Here is a 23,434-nt window from a genome sequence, read left to right on the forward strand (position 1 = left end):
TTCTATGGCTGAGGTTTAGAGTCAGTCTGGAACCCCTGGAAAAGATTCCATTTGAATATAGTCTTTGAATAACAGTGGAGGGGTAACATGATATAACGTGAAGCTAGGGGGGCCAGGGTTTGGGTCTCAGCTCCACTGGCAGGGACCACTGGCAAAACACGCTGCTTCCTAGAACCTGATTCTTCATCTGTAAAATGGGAATCCTAACACCTGCCTCTGGGTGTTAAGATTAAATGTGTGTACGATGCCGGTCCTATATTAGGCGGCCAACCAACATTTGCTCAACCGGTGAAATGTAAAGAATGTAAAGAACTCTCTGGAGGAAACACCCACCTCATTGTCCTAAAGGGCAGTGAGAGATTTTGACAAAGAATGTCCAACTACTTTTAGAGTCAAATTACATGGGCAAAGTTCAGCCCCTCCTTTAGTTAAAAAGCTAGGGGCAGGGCTTAATGAGGAAGTAGTAGTCCTTGCCTGAGGCTTTCTTCAGCCTCCGTCCCCAACCTGCAGAGGCTACAGCCAAGTGAGTCTTCATCCCATGAACCTCCCTAAATGAGAAGCCCAGAAGACCTGGTGAAAGTTTCCTCTTAAGTTTTACGGAGAGAGACTCAGGTATAGAACTACCCTTGCTGCCCTCTGACCTGGAGCCGGAGAAGCCAGAGCCAGCTCCATTCCCAGGTAACACCAGGAAGCACCAGTCTAGGTTCTCAGCCTCCCCAGGAGGACACGGTTGGGTCTACAGGCCTGGGTTTGCCAAGGAAGCCAATCTAACCAGAGGAGAGGTTGACTGGCTTTATTCGAAAGTTCTTATTATCATGTCAGTCTCGGGAAATAAGATGACAGGCAAGAATCTAGTTTGTTGGGGTTTCCAGGAAGAGGAGAGACAGCTCTCTCAGGTTTCTCTTTCATTTCTCCTTTGCTACAGGGGGTTTGAGATAGTGCAGTTAAGTGTATGTAACTGGCTGGATGGTTTTTAACATTACGCAGGCCTCTTTGAGTATATGACAGCGTGTGTGTGAGATGCGACCGCTTATCAGTGGTCAGGAGCCCATGGAGATGCCAACTCCCACCTCTAGAGCAAGGATGGGGCTGAGGACAGGAATCCCTGGGTTGGCGCCCAGAGTGCTAAGCACCTGCTGGGAACGTGGTCTAGCTCCTGCAGACCCTCAGTGGCTTCCCTGAGCATGGGGCCCAGGTAAAATGGACAGTCGCTCTCCCTCCCCTTCTAGAAGGCTCCCTCCTCTCTGAGTCCCCACCCCTCACCCTCCAGCCTCAGTGCTTCTGTTTCACTAACATGGGAAGTTAAGACATTTTTGCCTCATTTTACCCTTAGGATTAAAAACCAGGTCATCCTCAGAGATGACAAGCAGGGGAGAGGCCTGGAGGTACTAAAAAGTCTGAAGTCCAGGGACAAAGGGAAAGGACAGACAGGCTCTGAAGTGCACAGCGGGGCATAGGGTGCTGACGGGGGAGGCTCAGGGCCACCAGACAAAACTGAGCTGAAACTGTGGTTGGGGAAGCTCCCTCAGGGAGGAGTGTCTCCAGGCACAGGTGACACCCAGGCCTCCTCTGCCCAGAGGAGTGGAAGGCGGTGGAAGGCAGCTCTTCTGCTGGGCCCGAGCAGGTGCCACCAACACCCTCACCCCCAGCGGGCCCAGCCACAGCCGCATGAGCCAACTCCTTCCCCATCAGCTCCAGGCACTGGTTGTGGCAGCCTCTGTGCTGGAATCACAGAGCACACATGCTTATCCATTACCTGCCAAGGGAAGGGAAGAGAAATCTAACCTTGACAAACGAATCCACTGCTAAAACTCCCCGCAGGGGGTCTGGTGATAGATGACAGCTGAGGAGCTTCCCCACTTAACACGCTGGGCAGCCACACTGCCCTCTGCTGGGTGCTCCCAAGGGCCAGGCTGCGGGGACCCTGGGGGCAGGGGACTGGGGTGGGGTGGGGGGGCTTTAGCCATTTCAGTGACTGGGGCAAGGGGAAAGAGGCCAATCCAAGCAGCTCTGTAACCTTGCTTTCCAAAGTAGGTTTGCCATCGTTTGTTCCAGATAAGGAGACAAACAGAGGATGTGGGAGGAGTAGGCTGTGTCCCGTCACCGAAGTAGCCTAAGCCTCACAGGTGTTCTTCTGCAGCTGCTTCCCCACTCCTGGGTCTGATCCAGCCCACTGGGGAGGGTGGGGGCGGAGAGAGGGGGAGGGCCTGGACTTCCTTTCCGCATACATGCATAAAATTTATGGTGTAAGTTTCCATAATCCCAAAAGTTGGGCTTTTACTTTCAACAGGAATGGCTGAGAGCAGTAGGGATCTGACATGAGGTAAACTCCCCCAATGTGGTTTTTAAAATGAGACTTAGCTACAAAGGTAGCAGGATCCTTTTCAATGAAGATCATTTGGGGGGTCGGGGGGGGAACCCTATGCTTGTTAAACACATTTAAAGAGTCAGAACTAATACTTTTAGGTGTCAGCTATTTGTTTCAGCCCAGAGGTTTCCAGGCCAGGGTCACAGCACCCCTGCACCCCGCAGCTCGCAGTAGGATTGCCTCATCCAGGCCATGGCCTCAGCACTGCAATGCTTTCTGCTTCTCTCTCATTTTCAGTCTCACCTATTGGGGGGCTGGGGGCAGGGGGAGCAAGGACTCTGTTCCTTCCTGTACTGTAAAATGACAAAAATCTCTTCTTTCGCAAAAATGGAAAGACCCTGCTCCATCTTGACCTCCTTGGTTTTTTCCTTTTCTGATGCTGCTCCTGCATCAGCATTCAGCAAGCTTGTTTCTTAAAGAAGTCAGGACCCTTCCTCTCTGGTCAGTGCCACACACACACAGTTTTCAAGTCTTCCCACTACCTTAGAAAGCTTTGGGAGTTTTTGGGTTTTTTTTTTTAATTTACATGCAGGTATCTTTGGATGCATAGTATGGCTTGAAGAGAGGGCTCACCCTCCCACTCAAGACCTCGTTCCTGCAGGACTTGAGTGTATTTCTCACTGGTGCCATTCTTGAGCTGCCCAATTCCAAAGGAAGCTTCACATTTTAAACTTTATCACTTCTGTCCTGACACTTCCCTGCCCTGGGTTTTCACCTGGGCACAGCTCCTTATGCCTGTGCTGCTGCCACAGTTCTGAACGCCTGTCCTGCCCTCTCCCCTCACCCTTTCTGGCTCCTTCTCTAGCTTGTCTCAGGTTGCTCATTCTCTCTTTGGTCCACTTTGGTTGCTTTTGTGTGCCTCAGTTCTCAATATTTCTAAACTATATCTTTCATTCATACGGTTGCCAGATTTGCACAAAAATGCAAGATACCCAGTTTTTTTTTTTTAATTTTTATTTATTTATGATAGTCACAGAGAGAGAGAGAGGCGAGACATAGGCAGAGGGAGAAGCAGGCTCCATGCACCGGGAGCCCGACGTGGGATTTGATCCCGGGTCTCCAGGATCACACCCCGGGCCAAAGGCCGGCAGCTAAACCGCTACACCACCCAGGGATCCCATGCAAGATACCCAGTTTAATCTGCATTTCAGATGAACAACAAATACTTTTTTTAAAGTATAAGTATGTTCCATACAATACTGGGGACATATTTATACTAAAATATATGCTTATCTGAAATTCGAATTTGATAGGATGTCCTGTATTTTATTTGGCAGCTCTATAATCATTTTTCATTCATTCATCAAATATTTATGGAGAACTTACATATGTCAGGCATCGTGCTAGGTGCTGAAAAAGCCGACCAGGTCCCAGCCTTCATACCTTACAGAATAGATACTTTATATACACACATACTATGTACATATACATATGAATCTATAGGAAGAATGTGGCCTTCGTAAAGAAACTAATATTTGTAAGTCACTAGTTAGATAATGAAGCATTGATGAGCTTGCTTTTACATTAATATTTACTCACAAAAAAGTGGCCTATTAAAATAATTGTAATACATAATAATGCCAATATTTCTTGAGCATTTATCATCTGCCATGCACTATTTTAAGTGATTTACACACACTAAGTATTTTTATCCATCCACATGCAAATTTGATGAAGCAGAGTTTTTTTGTTTTAGTTTTTGTTTTAAAATTTTCATATATTTATTCATGAGAGAGAGAGAGAGGCAGAGACACAGGCAGAGGGAGAAGCAGGCTCCATGCAGGGAGCCTGATGTGGGACTCATCCCAGGACCCCAGGATCATGCCCTGGGCCAAAGGCAGATGGTCAACCATTGAGCCACCCAGGTGCCCCTTGTTTTGTTTTGTTTTTTTAATCTCCATTTTGAAGATGGCAAATGGAGGTCCAAATAAATTAAGAAATGTACCCAGTCACACAGCTAGCAGGCAGATGACCCGGGACATAAACTAGATTACCTAAATCAAGAAACCAATATGTAAAGCACTACTCTGTGCAGACCAACACTTGTTTTAAGGATTTTCACAGTTTAATTAGTCCTCCTCCATGGTCAATGAGTTAGATAACATGAGTCACATTTTGTAAGTAGAAAACTATGTAAGTCAAAGAGGCTAGTGATTTGCCTCAGTCCCTTTGCCAATAAGTAAAAAAAGCAGTTCTTCAACCCAACTCCTCATTCCAAATATTGCACTCTTCTAATGCCATCTGGAACCCCCTTGGAGCTTAACTAAATCACTTGTGCTCAAAGTGAGTTTCATAAATATTCTGCAATGAAAGACTTAATCAGGCACTTGTTCAAACACTTAAGTTCTACTCTAAATGCTTTACAAATATCAATTAATTTCATCTTCATAACAGTATGAATTGGGATCTGTTATCATCCCCATTTTCAACATGACAAATTGGGAGGAGCCTGCTTCTTCCTCTGCCTATGTCTCTGCCTCTCTCTCTCTCTTTTCTTTCATGAATAAATAAATCTTTGAAAAAAAAAGTGATAAACCAAGTTATAGAGACAAGTCACATAACCTCTAGCGGCAGAGCTAGGATCTGAGCCCAGTCTGTCTTGGAATAGGAAAAAAATTCTACAAGTCATTGTCAAGTGCCTTTTTGTGCCAGGCATTATTGCAGGTATTGGGTGTGTGACAGAGAGGAAACAGCACACAAACAGGCCTGCCCTGGTGGGGCTTATCTTGTGTTAAGGAGAAGAGAATAAACCTAGGCAGACTTGGGAAAGGATCCTAATGGGGATGACTGACACCCCCACCAGGAAGGGGGCAAACTGTTGCCCGGTGGGACCGTGTGGCGGGGGAGGGTAAGAATGTGAACAGAGGAGCCAGTGCTTTCCGAAGATGTCCAAGGGATCCCAGACAGCAAAAGTTGTACCGTGATGCATCACGTGACCATGATATTGGGAGAGGGTGAGGGAAGAAAAGATCTTTGAAGCCTGGAATAGGACGGGGACATGAGAAACTGGAAGTGAGGAGGGAGTACAGTGGTCATGACCCCCACACCTCACACCATAACCCTCAAGCTTTGTTTATGTTCAGTTCCCTGAGGCAGGTCTGCGGAGCTTAGACCCATACAAGCCCATGCAGACCATAAAGGAAGAAGGAAGAGAGGTGGGAAGGGTCAGGGACCCCAGGCATTTCCTTCTGCTGAATTAGCCTCCCCCTTTGCTCACCTACCCTCCCCAAGAAGCCCTTTAACTGCCTCCCATGGTCTGGGGCTCCTGTTGAGATGTACTGATGGAACCGATTGAGAAAACACAGAAAACTTTCAGTCACATATTCAAAGGCCCCCGTAGTTGCCATTTCACTTCCTGTCCCTCCACGTCCCTCCCCCCCAGCCATGCACAAAGCACCAGCTCTCTCACCACTCTCCACGCATGTCCTAGATCCTAGACTCAACCATAGTCTGCCTCTGTCCACCCTGTTCACTCACCCGCATAAGCCGTTTTTTTCTTTTCTTTTTAAAGATTTTATTTATTTATTCATGAAAGACACAGAGAGAGAGGCAGAGACACAGACAGAGGGAGAAACAAGCTCCATGCAGAGAGCCCGATGTGGCACTCGATCTCAGGACCCTGGGATCGTGACCTGAGCCAGAAGCAGATGCTCAACTGCTGAGCCACCCAGGTGCCCCCCACATAAACCTTTACTATCTGTCAAGGAGATTTCGCTTGCTCTCCCTTGGAAGCGCGCTGTTTCTCCCCACACTGGCTATCTGCAATCCTGATCCAGCTCCTTGTCCACTCTCTGCGTGGAGCTGTCTATGCACCTCCTCTTTTCCTCGTCTCAGACTGCACTTCCAGAAGGAACTCTGAATTTTCCACTTCTGATGACTTCCCGCCTCCCTGCACAAACAGAATAGGGGCTCACTAAATGTTCATGGAGTTCCACACCTGTCTCCCCTGACCATGGAGAGTAGTGTGCTCACAGGTAAAAGGACACGTGTGGGCTTTGTCATTGCAGGCTCGTCATGTGCACCACCAGTTCCTGTGATCTGGAGGAGATCCCCCTGGATGATGATGACACAGACAGCATAGAATTCAAAATCCTGCTGTTCTATGCCAGACACCATGTCTTCAAGAACACCTCTGCCATCTTCTCGCCAAGGCTGCTGAGAAGACAAGGTTTCTCCCAGAAAGGACCGAGGGGTTGGGTGGCAAATGACTCACAGACACAGGTGTCATGGCCTTGCAGAAATTCCCCATCCAGTGAGAAGCCCTTCAGCCCAGCCAAGAAAAAGTCCTCCTGGAGAACACTCTTTGGAGTCATAGAAAAAGAGGAAGATACCGAGCTCTGTGCGGAGGGCCAGACGGCAGCAGAACAGGAAGATGGTCATCGGAGCCAGCACTGGTCTAGGTCCCTTACTAACGTGGAACAGCACAGGGAGCAGGAAGGTAGGCTTTGGGGGCTTCCTCTCTCACAACAAAATCTTTCCCTTCTTTGTGTGTGTGGCATTTCATCTCCTCCCAGCTGGTAATGTGGCCTGAGACAGGACACTGTTGTGCCTCAGTTTCCCAGCTTGTTAATATTCAGTCATGATTGCCCTGCTTTTCTCGAGACTGAGCAGAAAGTAAGAGGCTGGCAGTGAAGGGTGGCAGGACTGGTTTCTGGCTCCACTTTAGAAATAATCTTGCTGCCCCAAATCCTGATCCTCTGTGCCAGAGACCAGCATGGAGGGCAAAGCCCTCTGCAGGGGCTCAGGGTGCTGTTCTCTTGCGGTAAATCAGCTCACCTGTCCGGACCTCTGTTTCCATCTGTACACCAGGGTGTCCCACCCTCCCGATCTCTTAGGGTGGATGGAAAGATCAAGGAGCTCTATACAAAAATACTTTTAATAATAATAATAATAATAATAATACTTTTATAAAGCACTCTAAAAAAACAAAAACAAACAACTGAGAAGCATTTCAACAAAACCTTTCCTCAGTGGGGCAGAATGCATTATATTGAATACAACACTTTCCTGAAGGGCTCCACCACAGAGCATTGCCCTTCATCCACAAGCCATCAACGATGCCAAGTGCCCGCTGCCCAGATTTTGAAAGAAATCCCCCTCTCCTGCTGGGTTTGATGGTTGGGGTAATATGTCAATAATTAGTCAACAGGTGGCAGTAATGTCTCAATTTTAAGATGGTGTGACTGTCCTGGCTTGGAGAATCTACCCACACTTGGCAGTTTTCACTCACTCACTAGGATCAAGGAATCTTTTACTTCCCATTAGACTTAGAAAATTTTAGAACAGCAGAAGTTAGAGGTGAGATTATCTGGGAGGACTCATCCTCTCGCCACCCCGCAATGGTACAGATGGTAGCTGAGCTCTGGACCATACAGAACAGTTTGGAGGCCCCTAAATAGGCTTCTCTGCTTGGCTATCCTTTGGACTTTGCCGAGAGACAGAGGAAGTATTTACGGACTTTAATCTGGGTTTCCTGTGATAAAGGAATTCTGTATTTCAATAGTACTGAAGTGTCATTTGCCTTTTTTCTATTTATTAAAATTTCTAAGATCTTTCTACAAATAGAGATAAAATAGTATCTCTAAAATAGTAGAAATGATTACTTCCCCTTTTTTTCAAGATTTTATTTATCCATTCATGAGAGACACAGAGAGGCAGAGACATAGGCAGAGGGAGAAGCAGGCTTCATGCAGGGAACCTGATGCAGGACTCTATCCCAGGACCCTAGGATCATGACCTGAGCCAAAGGCAGACACTCAACCACTGAGCCACCCAGGTGCCCCAAAATGATTACTTCCCAAGGAGCCCTTTGCCATAGACATTTATATTCAATGTATCCTCCCTTCTCACCTTTTTCTTGCCTGCTTTTTAATTTTGTGAGTAGTTAGTTGGTTTTTACATTGGATGTGACTCAAGAGAGCTTCACATTCTGTTTCTATTTTGCCACGTATAAATCAGAGCTTAACAGTCGGTGTCACCCGGGTACTTTTAACTGCAGGTCACAATTTAGACCTTGCTGCTGTTTCCAGGACTCAGACATCAGGCTGCAGTGAGAATTATAAGGTTATGTCCCAAGATCAAAGTCTAGGAGGTAGAAGAATGGGTGTCAATACCAACCCAGGTTCTTTGATTTGTGAACCCTTGTGTCCACAGCTAGGATTTGCTGCATGTGAAATGATATAGTCACGATTGGGTTCAGATACATAGAGTAGAAAACTCAAATTATGGCTTCAATAATGTAGAGTATTTTTCCCTTCTATAAGAGAAAATCAAAGTTTGGCAGCCCAGGCCTGATATGGCAGCTCCAACAATCATCAGAGATTCTTATTCTGTGATCCCTTGGCTAGTGGCTTCCAACCTCAGAGTCACCTTATATTTCCAGGTAGCTGCAGAGACTCCAGCTATCACCTGTACTTTTCAAGCAGGAAGAAGAGGAAACAAGTGGGACAGATTGACACAAAGAGTATCTTCATTCTAGATGATTCTGTTCCCTTTTTGAGAGCTTTCTTGAACCTGTACTCAACTTTTCTTACAACTGTTGGCCACTCTTTACTGTAAGGAAGGCTGGAAAAATGTGGTCCGTTCAGCTGAACTCATTGCTGCCTGTGACATCTCAGGGGTCTCTTGCTAAGGACGAAGAGAATGAATACAAGGAAGGAAATAGCAGTCTCAACCATAGAGAAATGCCCTGCCCCTTCTCCTTAAAACAAATGCTTTGGGTGGGGGGGCACCTGGGTGGCTCAGTCCATTAAGCATCTGACTCTTGGTTTCCACTCATGTCATGATCTCCAGGTCGTGAGATTGAGCCCTGACTTAGGCTTCAAGCAAAGTAGGGAGTCTGCTTGAGATTCTCTCCCTCTCTCCTGAGCGTACATGCTCCCTTTCTCTCTCGTTCTCTCTCTCTCTCAAGTAAATAAATACATCTTTAAAAAAAATTTTTTTAATGCCTCAGGCCAAAGGCTGACTGGCAACCTCTCAACTGTGCTCCCTTGCTCTCCTTAGCACCAAAATGACGTCCTCCGCCACCAGAGACCCCAAAGGATGGACAGCCTTTCTGTCCTCTCCCTGCCCCATCTAATTTTCCCTTACCCATCAGATGAGATAGACTCTTAACAAGAAGGGAATCTTTTCTTTGCTCTGTGTTTAAAATTAAGGTATTTAAAATGAGAGTCTAGTTTAACATGAGCTGGCTCATCTGAGTCGAAATGTGTTTGCTTATACTTTTTCCTGCACATATGTCACTTGCCTCCCTCACTCCGAATCCACCGGTTCATAGAAATGGAGTCAGGGTGGCTGTTTCAGCACCCACCAGTGGCCTCAGGATCTCCCTGCCACATGGCGGGGGCTGGAGGATGAGAAGGGACAGCCTCTGAGGCCTTCATCTGCCTCCTCTGGGTGCAAGATGGGCACAGTTTGACTCCCAGGGGGAGAGCCATGTGCTGACCACCCTAGACAGGTTGCACAGGGTTACAGAGGAAGAGAATGTAAGCTGCCCTTTCCTCTCTTTTGCACACACAAGAGAAGGTTCACTCTGGCCTTGGGATCCAGCCTTTCCCCATTTCTTTGCCAGGGGCCATGCGTGTCAAATATCCCAGAGGAGGCCAATTGGGCTGCAATAAGGTAGAAAGTATGTCTTTGGTCTGGTTGTTAAAATTAGAAGGAAAAGCATCGATCCTTTTCTCTTTGACTTTCTAATTCGTCTCTCAGTTCTCTCCTTATCTATTTTTGAACCCTATGGGCCACGCATGAAAAATGTGGCTTTTTAAGAAACCATCATGCCCTTTTTTAAAGGAAGGCATTGTTGACAAAGCATTAGTTCCCGTGGCCTCCCAGTGATGCCCAGAGTGTGAACAGAGAGCACCAAAGCTCTCATGTAGGAATCTAGGGAGAGGGAGTCAGAAATCACCTCAACAGCTCCACGGGATGTCAAAGCCAGTGATACAATTCCCCTTTCCCCCTGAGACCCAGGCCTTGCCTCTCTTATCCATTTCTGATTCACAAACCAGGAGTTACCCTGGACACTCCAACCTTCTAGCTAAACTCCCACTGTCACTTTCTTCAAGCGAGTGAATGGAATAGTAGTGTTTTTCACATATTACATATGCTCCATATGACATCAAAGACACAGCTTGTACAAATTTCTCGTGACAAATCAACAATGAAAATTTTGGTACCAAATAACTCACTGGTACCACCTGCCCACCCCACCCCCCCTACCCCAGCCCTGACCAGAGCCAGAGCTGACTTGTCCTTCACAGGCTAGGACGTTCAGGGGGCCACTGCCACTGCCACTTAAAGTTTCATGTCCCCATATGTATTCTGCAGTGATGTGTGCAAATACATAACTCTTTTCCTGAATGATAAATTCTTAAAAGGCATACATGGATTGCACTTTATGTATCTCGGTTTACCTACTGGCATTAATTGGATGTTTCCCATTAGACGTGGATGAGAGAGAAGACCATAACTCTGAGAGCAAGAGCAAGGGGAGTTCGGTGTTTACTTGATAATGGGCTTGAGTAATGAATATGGCCTGAGAGCAGGGATATTTCTCTCTCCTCAGTGACCAACTCCCAAAGGCTTGTCAAACTATTGAATGCCCTCCTATGCACGTTGGGGCCAGCTCTCCAAGATATAAAGGATGTTCAAAAAAAAAAAAAAGGAATAAAAATAAAAGCATAATGAGCATTCCCTTGAGCAAAGGACTAAGCACATTCTTTTGTGTTTCTTCCCTCGCAAAGGGGAAAGGGGACCCTAATGTTGCAAGGCTTCAAAAAGAGGGTGCAGAAGGGCAATTGTTTCAAGGTGGCAATCATTCCTCTGTGTACTCCTCCCCACCCCCGCCTCTGCCAGGCAACTACCAGGGCTTTCTGAGGAATGGCCTCCCACCTCCACACCCCCCCCCACCCCGGAGCAGTTTCCTCTCCCTCTAGGCTGGGCTTTTCACTTGGGGGGGGGGGGCTGTGCATACCAATGAGCCGGACAAAGTTCTGGGAAGGGCCTCTCAGCACCATTTTTGTCTTGTTTCAGCTGTAGACTCGAAAGTTGTTTCAATTGCCAACCGCGTTGCTGAAATTGTTTATTCCTGGCCCCCGCCTGAGGAGCCCCACGACCCGGGAGGAAGCTGCAAGTCCAAAGGGAGTTTTGTCCATCACTTCCTCCAGAACCAGGGCCTGTTGTCCCCGCCTAGAGGCGCCAGTGCTAAGAAAGGTAGACTCCCCTTCTGCACACCTGGGTTGCTCGGGTCGGGTGGAGTGTTCGCCAGGCAGAGGCATAGGCGCAGGCATGTCACTAGCACAGCGCTCTGCGGCTGAGGCGCCTCTGTGGCATGACAGCACCACACAGCAGGCGCTGACCTTTTTAGCTTTTGAGACCAGCCCATGCCAAGGGGAGGGCACCACCAATGCTCTGAAGCACCGTGTCAAGCTCACTGCTAGGTGCAAAGAAAAGCCTCTTGCTGAGGGAGAGGAGGAAGTAGAAAGCCAGCACTCAGCCTGGACCACAGAGGGAAATGCAGCTTTCATCTGGTCGTGTTGGTCGAGGACCATTTTGCTTATGGAATTGCTCGAGGTGTCAATGGTGCATCAGCCCAGGGATTTCTAACACTGCCCTGGGCTCCTGTGAAAGAACAGGGTGTTGTCAGATGTTGGTCTGTGCACAACACAAAGCAGAACTGAGAGGTTGTGACCAGGCAGGGTCGGTTGTCAGCAAAACCGTAGCAGGATCTAGGACCAGAGCTCCCATTGGAGGGGCAGGAATTCTGGAGTTTAGGGGAACAGAACTAGATGCACAGGAAGAGAAGTTGGCTCCTCTTTCCCCCCACTGACGATTGTCCCTGCTCTTGGCTCCACTCACCCCAATACCAGCAGAGGGGCTGGGGCAGAGGAGCCCCAGGGTTGGCAGTAGGCCAAAGGACCAGGTGTTGGTGTGGGTGCCCCCCAGCCCTGGGAGCAGAGTGCTGAGGCCACCAGCTTCGTGCAGTCTTGTTGGGAGCACACAGTACCACCCAGGCTTAGAGTGAGGTGCTGGAGGAGAGGAGGTTGGTCTGCGTGTGCTGAAAAGTGTATCCACTTTATTGTTATCCCCTGGGTGTCTGGGAGACATAAAGCAATACCCTGCACCAGCCTCGAGCTAAGGCTCTGGTCTGTGCACCTGACAAATGCAGGCCGTTGTTACAGCAACTTTTCCTGAGAGAGGCGGCCGCGACAGATAAAAACTTGCATGGGCGCTGGACCTTCTTGGGATGTGATGGGGTGGATTCATTTCCCGGCCTCCCTTCCCCTCCTCACTCCATGACTTCGGAGATTGTGCCATAAAGGAGAAGTGCCTCTGGATCAGTAACTAGCTTATCTCTGTTCGGATTCTGTTCTATAGCAATGATCATTTTCCTCCTGGTCAGTAGTTAGCATGTTTTGAGATAAGAAAAAACATACTCCACCTCCCCCGTTCCAACATACACACTACACACCGACTGCAGCCTATCTCCATCCACCTGCCATGTTAGCCTTCGGGGTGGGAGAACTTAATAATTTTATTTATCCCCTGCCTTGTTGTAAAGACAGCAGACATAGTATACACTGTTCAGAGGATAAAAGAGACCACATTTGAAAGATAATGTAAAATGAAAATACTAGTGGGAAAATAAGGTGGGTTTAGGAATGAGTTTAATTCCCCAAAAAGCAGGCCAAGAAGACTGTAACCCCCTCTTAGATGGGAGCCGCAGATCAGGCTCTGCACTTTCTAGCAGCACAAAGGGGGTATAGCACCAAATGGAATTTATGGTGTCCACGTGGAAAAAGCACCTTCTGCTCAGGAGAATCCTACAGACCAGAGAGAAGTTCTCCCAACTATCTTCAGAGATGGGATCATGAGTGGTGGAACTAACATGGTCAACAACATTTTTACAATGAATATAGGATACATTTCGTAGCGAGAAGTGGGGGTGCCAAGGGAAAAAGGAAGAAGAAAGGAAAGGAGGGGTCTGTGGGAGAGGGTGTCTGGTTGGTGCCTTGTCAGACAAGGTGAGGGAAGAGTTAAGTTGCTAAGAATTACAGAGCACATGTCTCCCTCAATCCCTAAGCAGGCTGCAAGAATTGTGGGGTGGTAAAGGGGAGAGGGGAGAGGGAAGAAAAATTAAGATTATATTTTTTCTTGAAAGAAATAACTGGAATTTCCTCCTGACAGACAGAGAAGATCAGATAATAGCCAAAATCGTTGAGCTGCTGAAATATTCAGGGGATCAGTTGGAAAGAGAGGTATGGAGCTTCTTGAACTAATGTGATTTCTTTCTGTGCCCACGCACTGGGACGGAGAATGGAATCATACTCCAGATTGTATTCCTTTGCAAGTTCTGGTTTCCACTTAGTCCTGAGTTTTATTTCCCTTGGAGTGAAAATTCTTCACGCTGGCAGCATCTCAAAAATGAATCACTTTGGAAAACATAAGTAAACCTTCTGGAGCCTCCCTGGAATTTTTGGAAATGAAAAATGCAACTTTGTTATTGCAAGAAAAGACACCAATAAATTAAAATTCGCTGAAGAGAATTATGAATCTGGTTCCCCATGTAACTGATCCTTGGGGAAGTTTAGACTTGCATTTGCCCCGGAGTCTGGATATCGGTGTCCCACGCCTGCTCCGAGGCTGGCATCCTTCCCAAGGTCTCCCTGGAGAGTGGCCGGACTGTTTTCTGCTCCGGGCCTCTCTCAGCAATTTGGCAGAGAGGCGGGTTTGCGCTACTTGGGGAAACTTTGGATCTCTTGCCATTGAGAAATCGAGACCCGTCCTTTCTGGTCAGAAAGGTGTGAAGGTGTCTTCAGCTACAGAGCTGATAAGCAGGACCCCACTGTACGCAGAGGGGAGTTCTGTGTGCTTACCCACAGACTGCTGAGTGGTCTTTGGGGTGCATCAGTCAGGGACTGGCCTGTGGACCCATTTCCTTGTCCTACCAGGATCAATGGGAGGAAGTCTGGCCCTATGGGGCTTGTACAAGAGAGGAAACTGGCCGGCCAGCCTACCCTAGTCCCAACATGCTCCCTCTTGATGCATTTGCCAGGGGTGTCCCCAGAGGATGGTGTCCGGGAGGGTGAAGGGCATGTGGGATGGTGCTGAATGAGAAACTGAGAGAACCAGGGATAGCAGATAAGGAAAAGGCAGCAGGGTATGTGAGCTACAGGTCCATAGTAGAGGATGAACAGGGGTGCAGAGGAAGAACATGGAATGTGCACTCCTATTTTCCTCCAGAACTAACATCAATGGATAGACATTATGGGGCGATTGGTTTTCTCCATTTTAGGAATGAACTTTCTAGCACTGAAGACTGCCTTGGGAAGGAATGATCTTCCTGTCCCCAGAAGAATGTCAAGTAGATGCCAGTGACCAGCCAGCAGTGCAGTCCTTGGACTGGGAGAGAGGTCTATTCAAATCCTTGAGGATTCTTTACAGCTTGAAGATTCTGTGGCTCTCTCATGGCACCCTCTTTCCCAGTTTCCCTAAGCAGGGACTTGCACTGAACTGTGGAGGCAAGGGACAGGAGGTGGCGTGAAGCAGACCTCTGTGGTTATAGGGCGAGGCTTTCCTTTTCACCCCTTCAATTACCACTTCAAAAAATCTCTCTTTGATGATTTGGAGTGATACTTTACATTCTTTATGTAAAAACATGGTGGACTTTGGTAGGAACCCACAGAAGGTCTGACTTTGCTGTCTGGGTGTGGGTTCCCACTAGCCTGGGACAGGGACGATGGGAAGGCCTGCTCCCTCCATGGCTCCCTAGTGCCTGGAAAGCCACTCAGCCCTGAGAGCACACGAAGCCTCCTCCTGCACCTGTCTGAGAGGCCAGAGCCAGGGGCAACCCAAAGGAGCAAGGCCGGGATGGGCCAGGGTACTCTGAGGAAGGTGTTTCTTTCTGGCATCTGATTCTTCTGTTCTGGCAAAGTCCAGGCTTCCAGCTCCCCACTGGGGTTTTGAATCTAGCTTCTTCAACAGTCACTGATCAGAGGGAGTCCATTCTTGCTGTAGAGGACATTAGTCCTTCTTGCTACAGATTCCTAATTCAGACAGGCCCCTTGTGTCTCACAGAAGTTGGGGGGTGGGCTGGGCTCACATAAAGAACACTAATCCACCAAAATCTTTACATAGCATTGGATGCACCCCCAGAATATCCCTTTTAGAAACAATATTTGGGGATCCCTGGGTGGCGCAGTGGTTTAGCGCCTGCCTTTGGCCCGGGGTGTGATCCTGGAAACCCGGGATCGAATCCCACCGTCGGGCTCCCGGTGCATGGAGCCTGCTTCTCCCTCTGCCTGTGTCTCTGCCTCTCTCTCTCTCTCTCTCTCTGTGAGACTATCATAAATAAATAAAAATTTTTAAAAAAATTAAAAAAAAGAAACAATATTTGTTGAGAACCTGTTTAGCTTATCAATTCCTCAAAGGCAGAACTCAAGGATTTCCAGTCTCCGCTCACTAAGAAATCTCCGTATGTCTAGAATCCAGGGTTTTCCCCAGGGTAAAGTTTTGTGGCCCACTGCTGACCAGAGAGTCTGCTTCACTGGCCAGGCTGCTGTACTAAATGCATCTCGTCTTGCACACAGTTGAAGAAAGACAAGGCTTTAATGAACAGCTTCCAGGACCGGCTGTCCTACCCTGTTTTCAAGACCATCACAGACCAGTTCTTAAGGGGTGTGGACACCAGGGGAGAATCAGAGGTCAGAGCTCGGGGCTTTAAGGCTGCTCTTGCAATAGACGTCACGGCCAAGCTCACTGCCATTGACAACCACCCCATGAACAGGGTGCTGGGATTTGGAACCAAGTACCTGAAAGACAACTTCTCACCCTGGGTCCAGCAGCAGGGTGGATGGGTAAGTGCATCCTATTTCAAAATGAATCTTCCCAGAATTGAGAGGAGGTAGAATAGAAAGTTAAGGGTTTTTTTTTTTTCAGGGTTTTTATTTTTTTAAGTGAAGGGAACACATCTTTGAAGCAGCTCTCATGGATTTAGAACAGTTGAGTGGCAAGAGATATATCCCAGTGATGGGAACATATTTGTAGTGATTATCTTCATCATCAATAAATATTTACTGAGCTCCCAAAGGGTACATGGGGTATGTGTGTTGGAGGAGAGACACTGGTCAGATACAACAGGAAATGAAGAGATACAGAGATATAAAATGTTTAGATAGATAAAATTTCTGTTTTCACAAATTTTGCAGGCGGTGGAAGTCTGGCAGTGAGACAGGGAAAGGCAGACAGTTCCTTTTTCTCTCAGACGCTGACAGGCAGAGAAAGATACAGCGCTCATGATATTTGCTCATTGCTGCTTGGACATAGCCGTCTTGACAGGGACATTTTGATATGAATCAAAAAGCAAACAGTTATATTTTTATGTTTGTTTTTTTAAAAAATAGACTGTATTTATTTTTTTTCAGTCATCTCTGCACCCGATGTGTGGCTCAAACTAACAACCTCAAGATCAAGAGTCACAGGCTCTTCCCACTGAGCCAGCTAGGCACCCCAAATTTGTGTCTGTTTTTAATTTCTTACTGTCAGGCAAACCAGACAAACTTCAGCTCCCTGTCTCAGACTCAACTCTTCCCCATTCTTTATCCTCATTCCTTGAGGTTTCCCCAAAGCTGCCATAATCAGATGGCTTCATAAGGTTCACCTCTTCAAAATGCTCTAACCCATAGCTTTAAATCTCAATAGGCTCAGCAAGCACATTTTTGTCTGTTCAGACCCTTCCTGGGAAGGACAGGCCTTTGTCCCAAATTATCCTTAGTCCTCTTGCCACTAGAATGGTCCAAAGGTAGCAGGTTTGTGTTTGCTTTATGCGTGGCCAGCATTGCCCTGAGGCCTCCAAACAGGCTTGGTTTTTTGGCTACCAGAAGGAAAATACAGCTGATCTTGCTAAGGGGCTGAAGTGCCCACCATCGTCTTCAGTGGCTTCCTGTTAAGCTTACTTAGTCTTCTGTTCCTTCCTGTTTTCTTTTTCTTTCTTTTTTAAAAATTTGATTTATTTATTCATGAGACACACAGAGAGAGGCAGAGACATAGGCAGAGGGAGAAGCAGGCTTCCCATGGGGAACCTGATGCTGGACTCCATCCGAAGACCCTGGGATCACCATCTGAGCCAAAGGCAGACGCTCAATCACTGAGCCACCCAGGTGCCCTCCTTCCTGTTTTCCATATTTGCCCCAGGTATATAGCCTTAAGTGGCTGATCTGAACAACTAAGGCTCCAAGTATTCTAAATTTGAGCTGCCTTAACTCATGCTAAAAGGGTAGATTCTTTGACATTATTTTGGCTCTAACTGTTCTTTCTTCCATGACCCCTTCAAGTCCCTCTTCTGCTCCAGGCCTTTCCTGACCACTTTAGCTCAAGGGACTCCCCAGCCTCTGACCTCTTACAACACTTCATGTCTGTACTGTAATTATGTATAGCAAAGAACCATCCTTGTTGGTCTTGTTGATATATTTCTCTAAAGAGATTGTAGGTATCAACTGGGCTCACAGGCCAGGTCTCAAAAGTCTATTTAGTTAGGTAATGCAGCTGAAATGCTATAAGTTTTCTATAAAAAAAGTCTACACTAAAAGCACAAACAACAAAAGAAAAAATAAATTGGACTAAATTGAAATTTAAAATTTTTCTGCTTCAAAGGACACTACCAAGAAAGTGAAAAGAACCCACAGAATGGGAAAAAATATGTTCAAATCCCATATCTGATAAGGAACTTGTATTCAGAATATGTAATAAACTCTCACAACTCAACAATAAAAAGGCAAAACCCAATTTTTAAAATGGGCACTGAATTTGAATAGACATTTCTCCAAAGAAGGTATACAAATGGCCAAATAAGCACATGAAGAGATGTTTGTTTACATCTTCATTTCAACATTAGGGAAATGCAAACCAAAACCACAACGAAGGGGTGCCTAGGTGGTTCAGTTGGTTAATTGTCTGGCTCTTGATCTCAGCTCAGGTTTTGATCTCAGGGTCATGAGTTCAAGCCCTGCATTGGGCTCCACGCTGGGCGTGGAGTCTACTTAAAACAACAACAACAAAAACATAATGAGATATCATTTCATACCCACTAGCCATGCTTCCCCTATGGAAGCAATCTGGCAATTCCCCGAAATATCAGACATAGAGTTATCAATTCTACTCTTAGGTATCAACCCAAGAAAATTGATAACAGATGTTCACATAAAGACTTGTATATGAATGGTCATATCACCATTCATTTATTCATAATAGCCAAAAAGTGGAAACAACTCAAATGTTCATCAGTGATGAATGATGAAAGGAAATACCAAATATGATATATCCATACAATGGAATGGTATTTAGCCATGAAAAGGAACAAAATAAAAGGATAAACTTTTTCCCCCATTTTTAAAATTTAAATTCAATTAACATATAGCACATTATTAGTTTCAGAGGTAGAGTTCATCAGTCTTATATAATAGCCAGTGCTCATTACATCATGTGCCCTCCTTAATGTCCCAGATGGATGAACCTTGAAAACATTATGCTAAGTGAAAGAAGTTAGACAAAAGGGTCCTACATTTATGATTCCACTTTTATGAAATATCCAGAATAGGCAAATTCATAGAGACAGATGAGAGGAGAGGGAATTGGGAGTAACTGCTAATGGATAAGGAGTTTCTTTTTGTGTGATGAAAATGTTCTAAAATCAGGCAAAGATGATGGCTGCACAACTCTGAATATACTAAGAACCACTGAATTACATACTTAAAAAGGATGAATTCTGTGATATATTTCAATAAATCTGCTATGAAAAATGGTGGTTCTGATTCTAATAAGCAAACAAAAATGTAAGGAAAGAAAAATATATTTTTATTTACTTAGTTTTTAATTTGGCTGCTGGTGCTAGAGAGAAAAACAGTTCTTATTAGAGAAAATAGATGGATTTTTGGTAGAAATAATAAAGGGCATTTTCAAAGGCTTTAGAATTTGATGGCATTGGGGTTTTTATCATTTGTAATTTATTAGTTTACTTTTCTGGCCCATTATAAATCCTAATTTTAAGTCTTGGCCACAGTTGCGTTTAATTTGGAACATGTAGCTGGAAATTAGGAGAAGGAGGATAAAGAATGAGAGAGAAAGGGCTAATTTTCCCAAAGCTGATAGAGGAAGATTTGCAAAAAATAAAGAAGGAAGATGTTGATAAAATAATATTTATGAGTTGCTAGGACCTCTTGAAGTGTGGAGGAGATGTGGACTGAAACTTGTGCTCAGTGTCCATGAACAGGAAAGAAAGCTGATGCTGGGGTGGCAAGTACCGAGGGACTTCCATTAGCCCCAGCTGTTTTGGTGGCTCTCCAGGGTGCCCTTATAGTGGTGGAGAAGGAGGAAAATGATTTCCAAGCACAAGATTTCCAGGGTCTCTATCACAGTATTCCTCATTTTGTGCAAATGCATCTTATCTTCCCAACTAAACTACAAATCTGAGGGCAAGCCTAGGTATTTTATGCCTCTTTGTCTCTCAATACTGCCGTTCCTTCTATATACATCATAGATGTTCAGCCAATACTCCCAGAATAATGAATCAGTCAATCAAATGAATAGCAACTGTATCTAAAAAGCATGCTAAATGAGCTACCATGAGATTTTCATTAACTCCTTGGCCATTTTTCCTCAATGTAAAGCACTGTTCAAATAGTTACCCTGTGGTCCTGCAACCTCATCCATTTTACAGCACTTTGTAAGGAGAGGTTTGCATCCTCCATAGTCCTCAACCTGTCAAGCATCTACTCTTTTGAATTTTAAGTACAGCATCAAAACCTTTTTTCCATGTAGCTTGGTAGCCCTGGATGTGTAACATAAGTCCTTAGCACATGTTTTCCTTTCAGGAATACCTAGGACACTGGTCATCTTTCCAAACCCTCCCCTAACCCTGTCAGTCTCCAAAACCTGGGTCATGCCTGGGACAAGAGAGCAGAGTTCACAGGCATATGTTTTCAGTTGAACAGTGAATCAAACCTGGAATGTTATGAGTCTATTCCTCTTGTTCTCTTCTAGGATAAAGTACTTGGAATATCACATGAAGAGGTAGACTGAAGCATCAGAAGAGCTGTCATCTGGAATACTCTAACTGGGATCCTGTCTACATTGGTCTCAGCATAGACTGTGGGAGAAAATACAAATGTGCAAGGCAGAGGGGACATTAAAGTTTCCAAAATCATTGTTCCTGTGAATCCAGAGGCCTCAGGAGAGGCCTTGTCTGTCTCCAGCTCATAGAATTTAGTAGCATGGCCTGTGATGTCCATATTTTTCAGGTCCTCCTTTGAATGTGGTAGGAAGTCTAGGAAGATAAGTGGTAATTTTCCTTTCAAATGTTTAGAACAGAAACTGTCATCTTGCCTCTCTTGGCCACTTAAGGGAAATTGTGTTACAGATATTTGCTGATCCCATGAGAGTGAAATGATAAATCGTGCATGTGCTTACTCTTCAGTTTCTAGTACTATTTACTTTTAAACTACATTTGGGGTGGCCTAATAATGGCATTGTTTCAAATCTACCTTTAGGAAGACGTTGCTATTCATGTTGGTAGATGTAGTTCAGACTCCTGAGTTTACTACTATATCCACTGGTTTGGGGAGATGCAGCCATTATCTGCCTTTTGACTCACTTTCCTAGAAAAATTCTTTGGCAGTTTGAAAAACTTGCATTTGGCAGAAAATAATTACTTCCACCACCCTCAACTGTCTCAGTGACCCCACCTCTATTTCTCAACATCTCTGAAACTTTCTTTATTTTTTTGTGGTAGTGTAACGATGAGTCCGTGGTAAAATAAATATGTGGAAAGACCACTGTCAAAAGAGTATCTTGTGGTTAAAATAAGTAAAAATTAATAATAGTACTAAGATTTCTGTGAGGATCGAATAAGTTAATTTATAAAAAGTGCTTACAACAGTGCTTGGTATTTGGTGCTGAGTGGTCACTTATGTTCAATATTATGTGTTGCCCTCAGGTAAGATGAAAATTTCCTCTCAAAGCAGTCACTGATTGCTTTTCTGAAATTGATACTGTTCTGAATGAGCTGTTATTGTTAAGTGATATATGTTGCATAATTGTTTAACAATTATTTAAAACAACTACTGAAACAATTTTAAAAATACTATCAAATTATAATCTTAAAAATTTCTGGATCTGTTGCACCCAGGATGTAGCCTGATATAAAACAGGTGTTTATTAAAAAAAATATTTATTTATTCATAAGAGACACACAAAGAGAGGCAGAGACATAGGCAGAGGGAGAAGCAGTCTCCTGGTAGGGAGCCCAATGTGGGACTCAATCCCAGGACCCTGGGATCATGACCTGAGCCACAAATAAATGGAAGAATTAATCAGACATACTTTCAGCTTCACAGGAAAATTGGACGTATCTAATATGACATGCTTCACTACTCTATCTTAATTAAAATGAATTATTCTCTTTTACTTCCTGCACTCCCACAGAAAATTAGGGATAAAAGTTTCCTTTTACAGATGGAGACACTGGAGACCTCCTCTTCTTCCATGTTGATCCAACCATTCCACACTATTTGTAGTTTCCCAAATGTATTATGCAACCTTGTACCTCTAAGCCTTCATAACAATACTTTCTCTTGGAGTGTTCTTGCCTCCTGGTCCTTTCTCCCCCTATTTCCACTAATTCCACTAATTAACTCCAGCCCATCTTTCCAAATTCACTCCTTTATTTCTTCCAGGAAGCATTTGCTAACCCTCCCTTGGCTGCCATAGGGCTACATTTGGATATGCCTTTCTTCAAAAGGATGCTCCATAACACACTGTTTATAGACATTATTTTTAATACATTATGCCATAAGAACCAGTCTTTTGCACTCGATTATAAACTCTTTTGTAAACAAGTATTATGTCTAATTTATCTTTGTCTAATACCTGGCATATTTTTAATGTACAACTGCAAAATCATATACCCTAGCCTCACTGCTATAAATCAATGAGATTGGAGTGTGGCCCAAGATATGTGTAGTTTAACAAACTCTCCAAATGTTCCAATATCATCTGCAGCTTCCAGGCAAGATGAAGTAATAGTAAATGAGTTTACTCTTCTATTCAAAACACTGGAGAAAAAAAAAAAACAACAGACAAAATATATGAAAGAATGGTTTCCAGTTTTCAAGATATTGTGTATCAGGTAATGAAGGACTGATCCCCAAGGGATGAGAAAGAAAGCCCTGTGACTGCCCTAGCATATTGCAGGTAGAATTTCCAGGCTGTGCAGGAAGGAGGGGAACCCAAATAGGGCTCAGCAGTCTCCCAGAGTAGAGGAGTTGGAGCCTTGATGTCCAAGAAGGCCAGGGAACTCAAGTCTGCAGGGCAATAATGGACAGAAGAGAATGGCATGCAAAGCTCCAGATATCTCCAGGTTAGGTCCCTTTAAGTTTTCAGATGAATACTGATCAGCACATGCATGTGAAGAAGTTATTGAGAGGAACACTCTCCAAGGCACACACAGGGCTGGGAATAGTGCCTATTTCCACTTGCCAAAATGGAGAAACCTCAAAATTTGCATAGCAATAGTCAGAATACTCAAAAATTTTGCCTCAGTACTGGGAAAAAATAAGCTCTAGATTAAACATGCTTCTGGTTCTTCCCAAGAAAGATGAAGAGCAAGAACCAAAAGGATTAAGCTGTTATCAAGTAAATTAGCTGTGTTCCAGAACAAAGTTCAAGAATCTTTATAGGATCACAAAAATATCTAACACTGGGCAGCCCCAGTGGCTTAGCAGTTTAGCGCTGCCTTCAGCCCAGGACATGATCCTGGAGACCCAGGATCGAGTCCCATATCAGGATCCCTGCATGAAGCCTGCTTCTCCCTCTGCCTGTGTCTCTGCCTCTCTCTCTCAAATAAATAAATAAATAAATAAATAAATAAATAAATAAATAAATAAATTCTTTAAAAAAATATCTAACACCCAACAAGGCAACATTCTCAATATCTGACACCCAATAAAAAATTACAAGATATGTAAAGAGGTAGGAAAATGAGACCTATAATGAGCAGAAAAATCAAGAAAAACCACC

General features: G+C 45.0%; 1 protein-coding gene across 1 annotated transcript; it reads left to right on the forward strand.

Moving 5' to 3' along the window:
• The first annotated feature begins 488 nt into the window (after positions 1 to 488).
• Positions 489 to 21,223, forward strand: BCL2L14 (BCL2 like 14). The gene is made up of 6 exons (XM_055336786.1): positions 489 to 678; positions 6,376 to 6,806; positions 11,399 to 11,578; positions 13,553 to 13,623; positions 15,955 to 16,221; positions 20,402 to 21,223. The coding sequence occupies exons 2-6, from the start codon at positions 6,383 to 6,385 to the stop codon at positions 20,438 to 20,440; spliced, it is 981 nt and encodes a 326-aa protein (XP_055192761.1). The 5' UTR covers positions 489 to 678; positions 6,376 to 6,382; the 3' UTR covers positions 20,441 to 21,223.
• The last annotated feature ends 2,211 nt before the right edge of the window (positions 21,224 to 23,434 follow it).

Source organism: Nyctereutes procyonoides, unplaced genomic scaffold (assembly GCF_905146905.1).
Source record: "Nyctereutes procyonoides isolate TBG_1078 unplaced genomic scaffold, NYPRO_anot_genome, whole genome shotgun sequence".
NCBI lineage: Eukaryota > Metazoa > Chordata > Mammalia > Carnivora > Canidae > Nyctereutes > Nyctereutes procyonoides.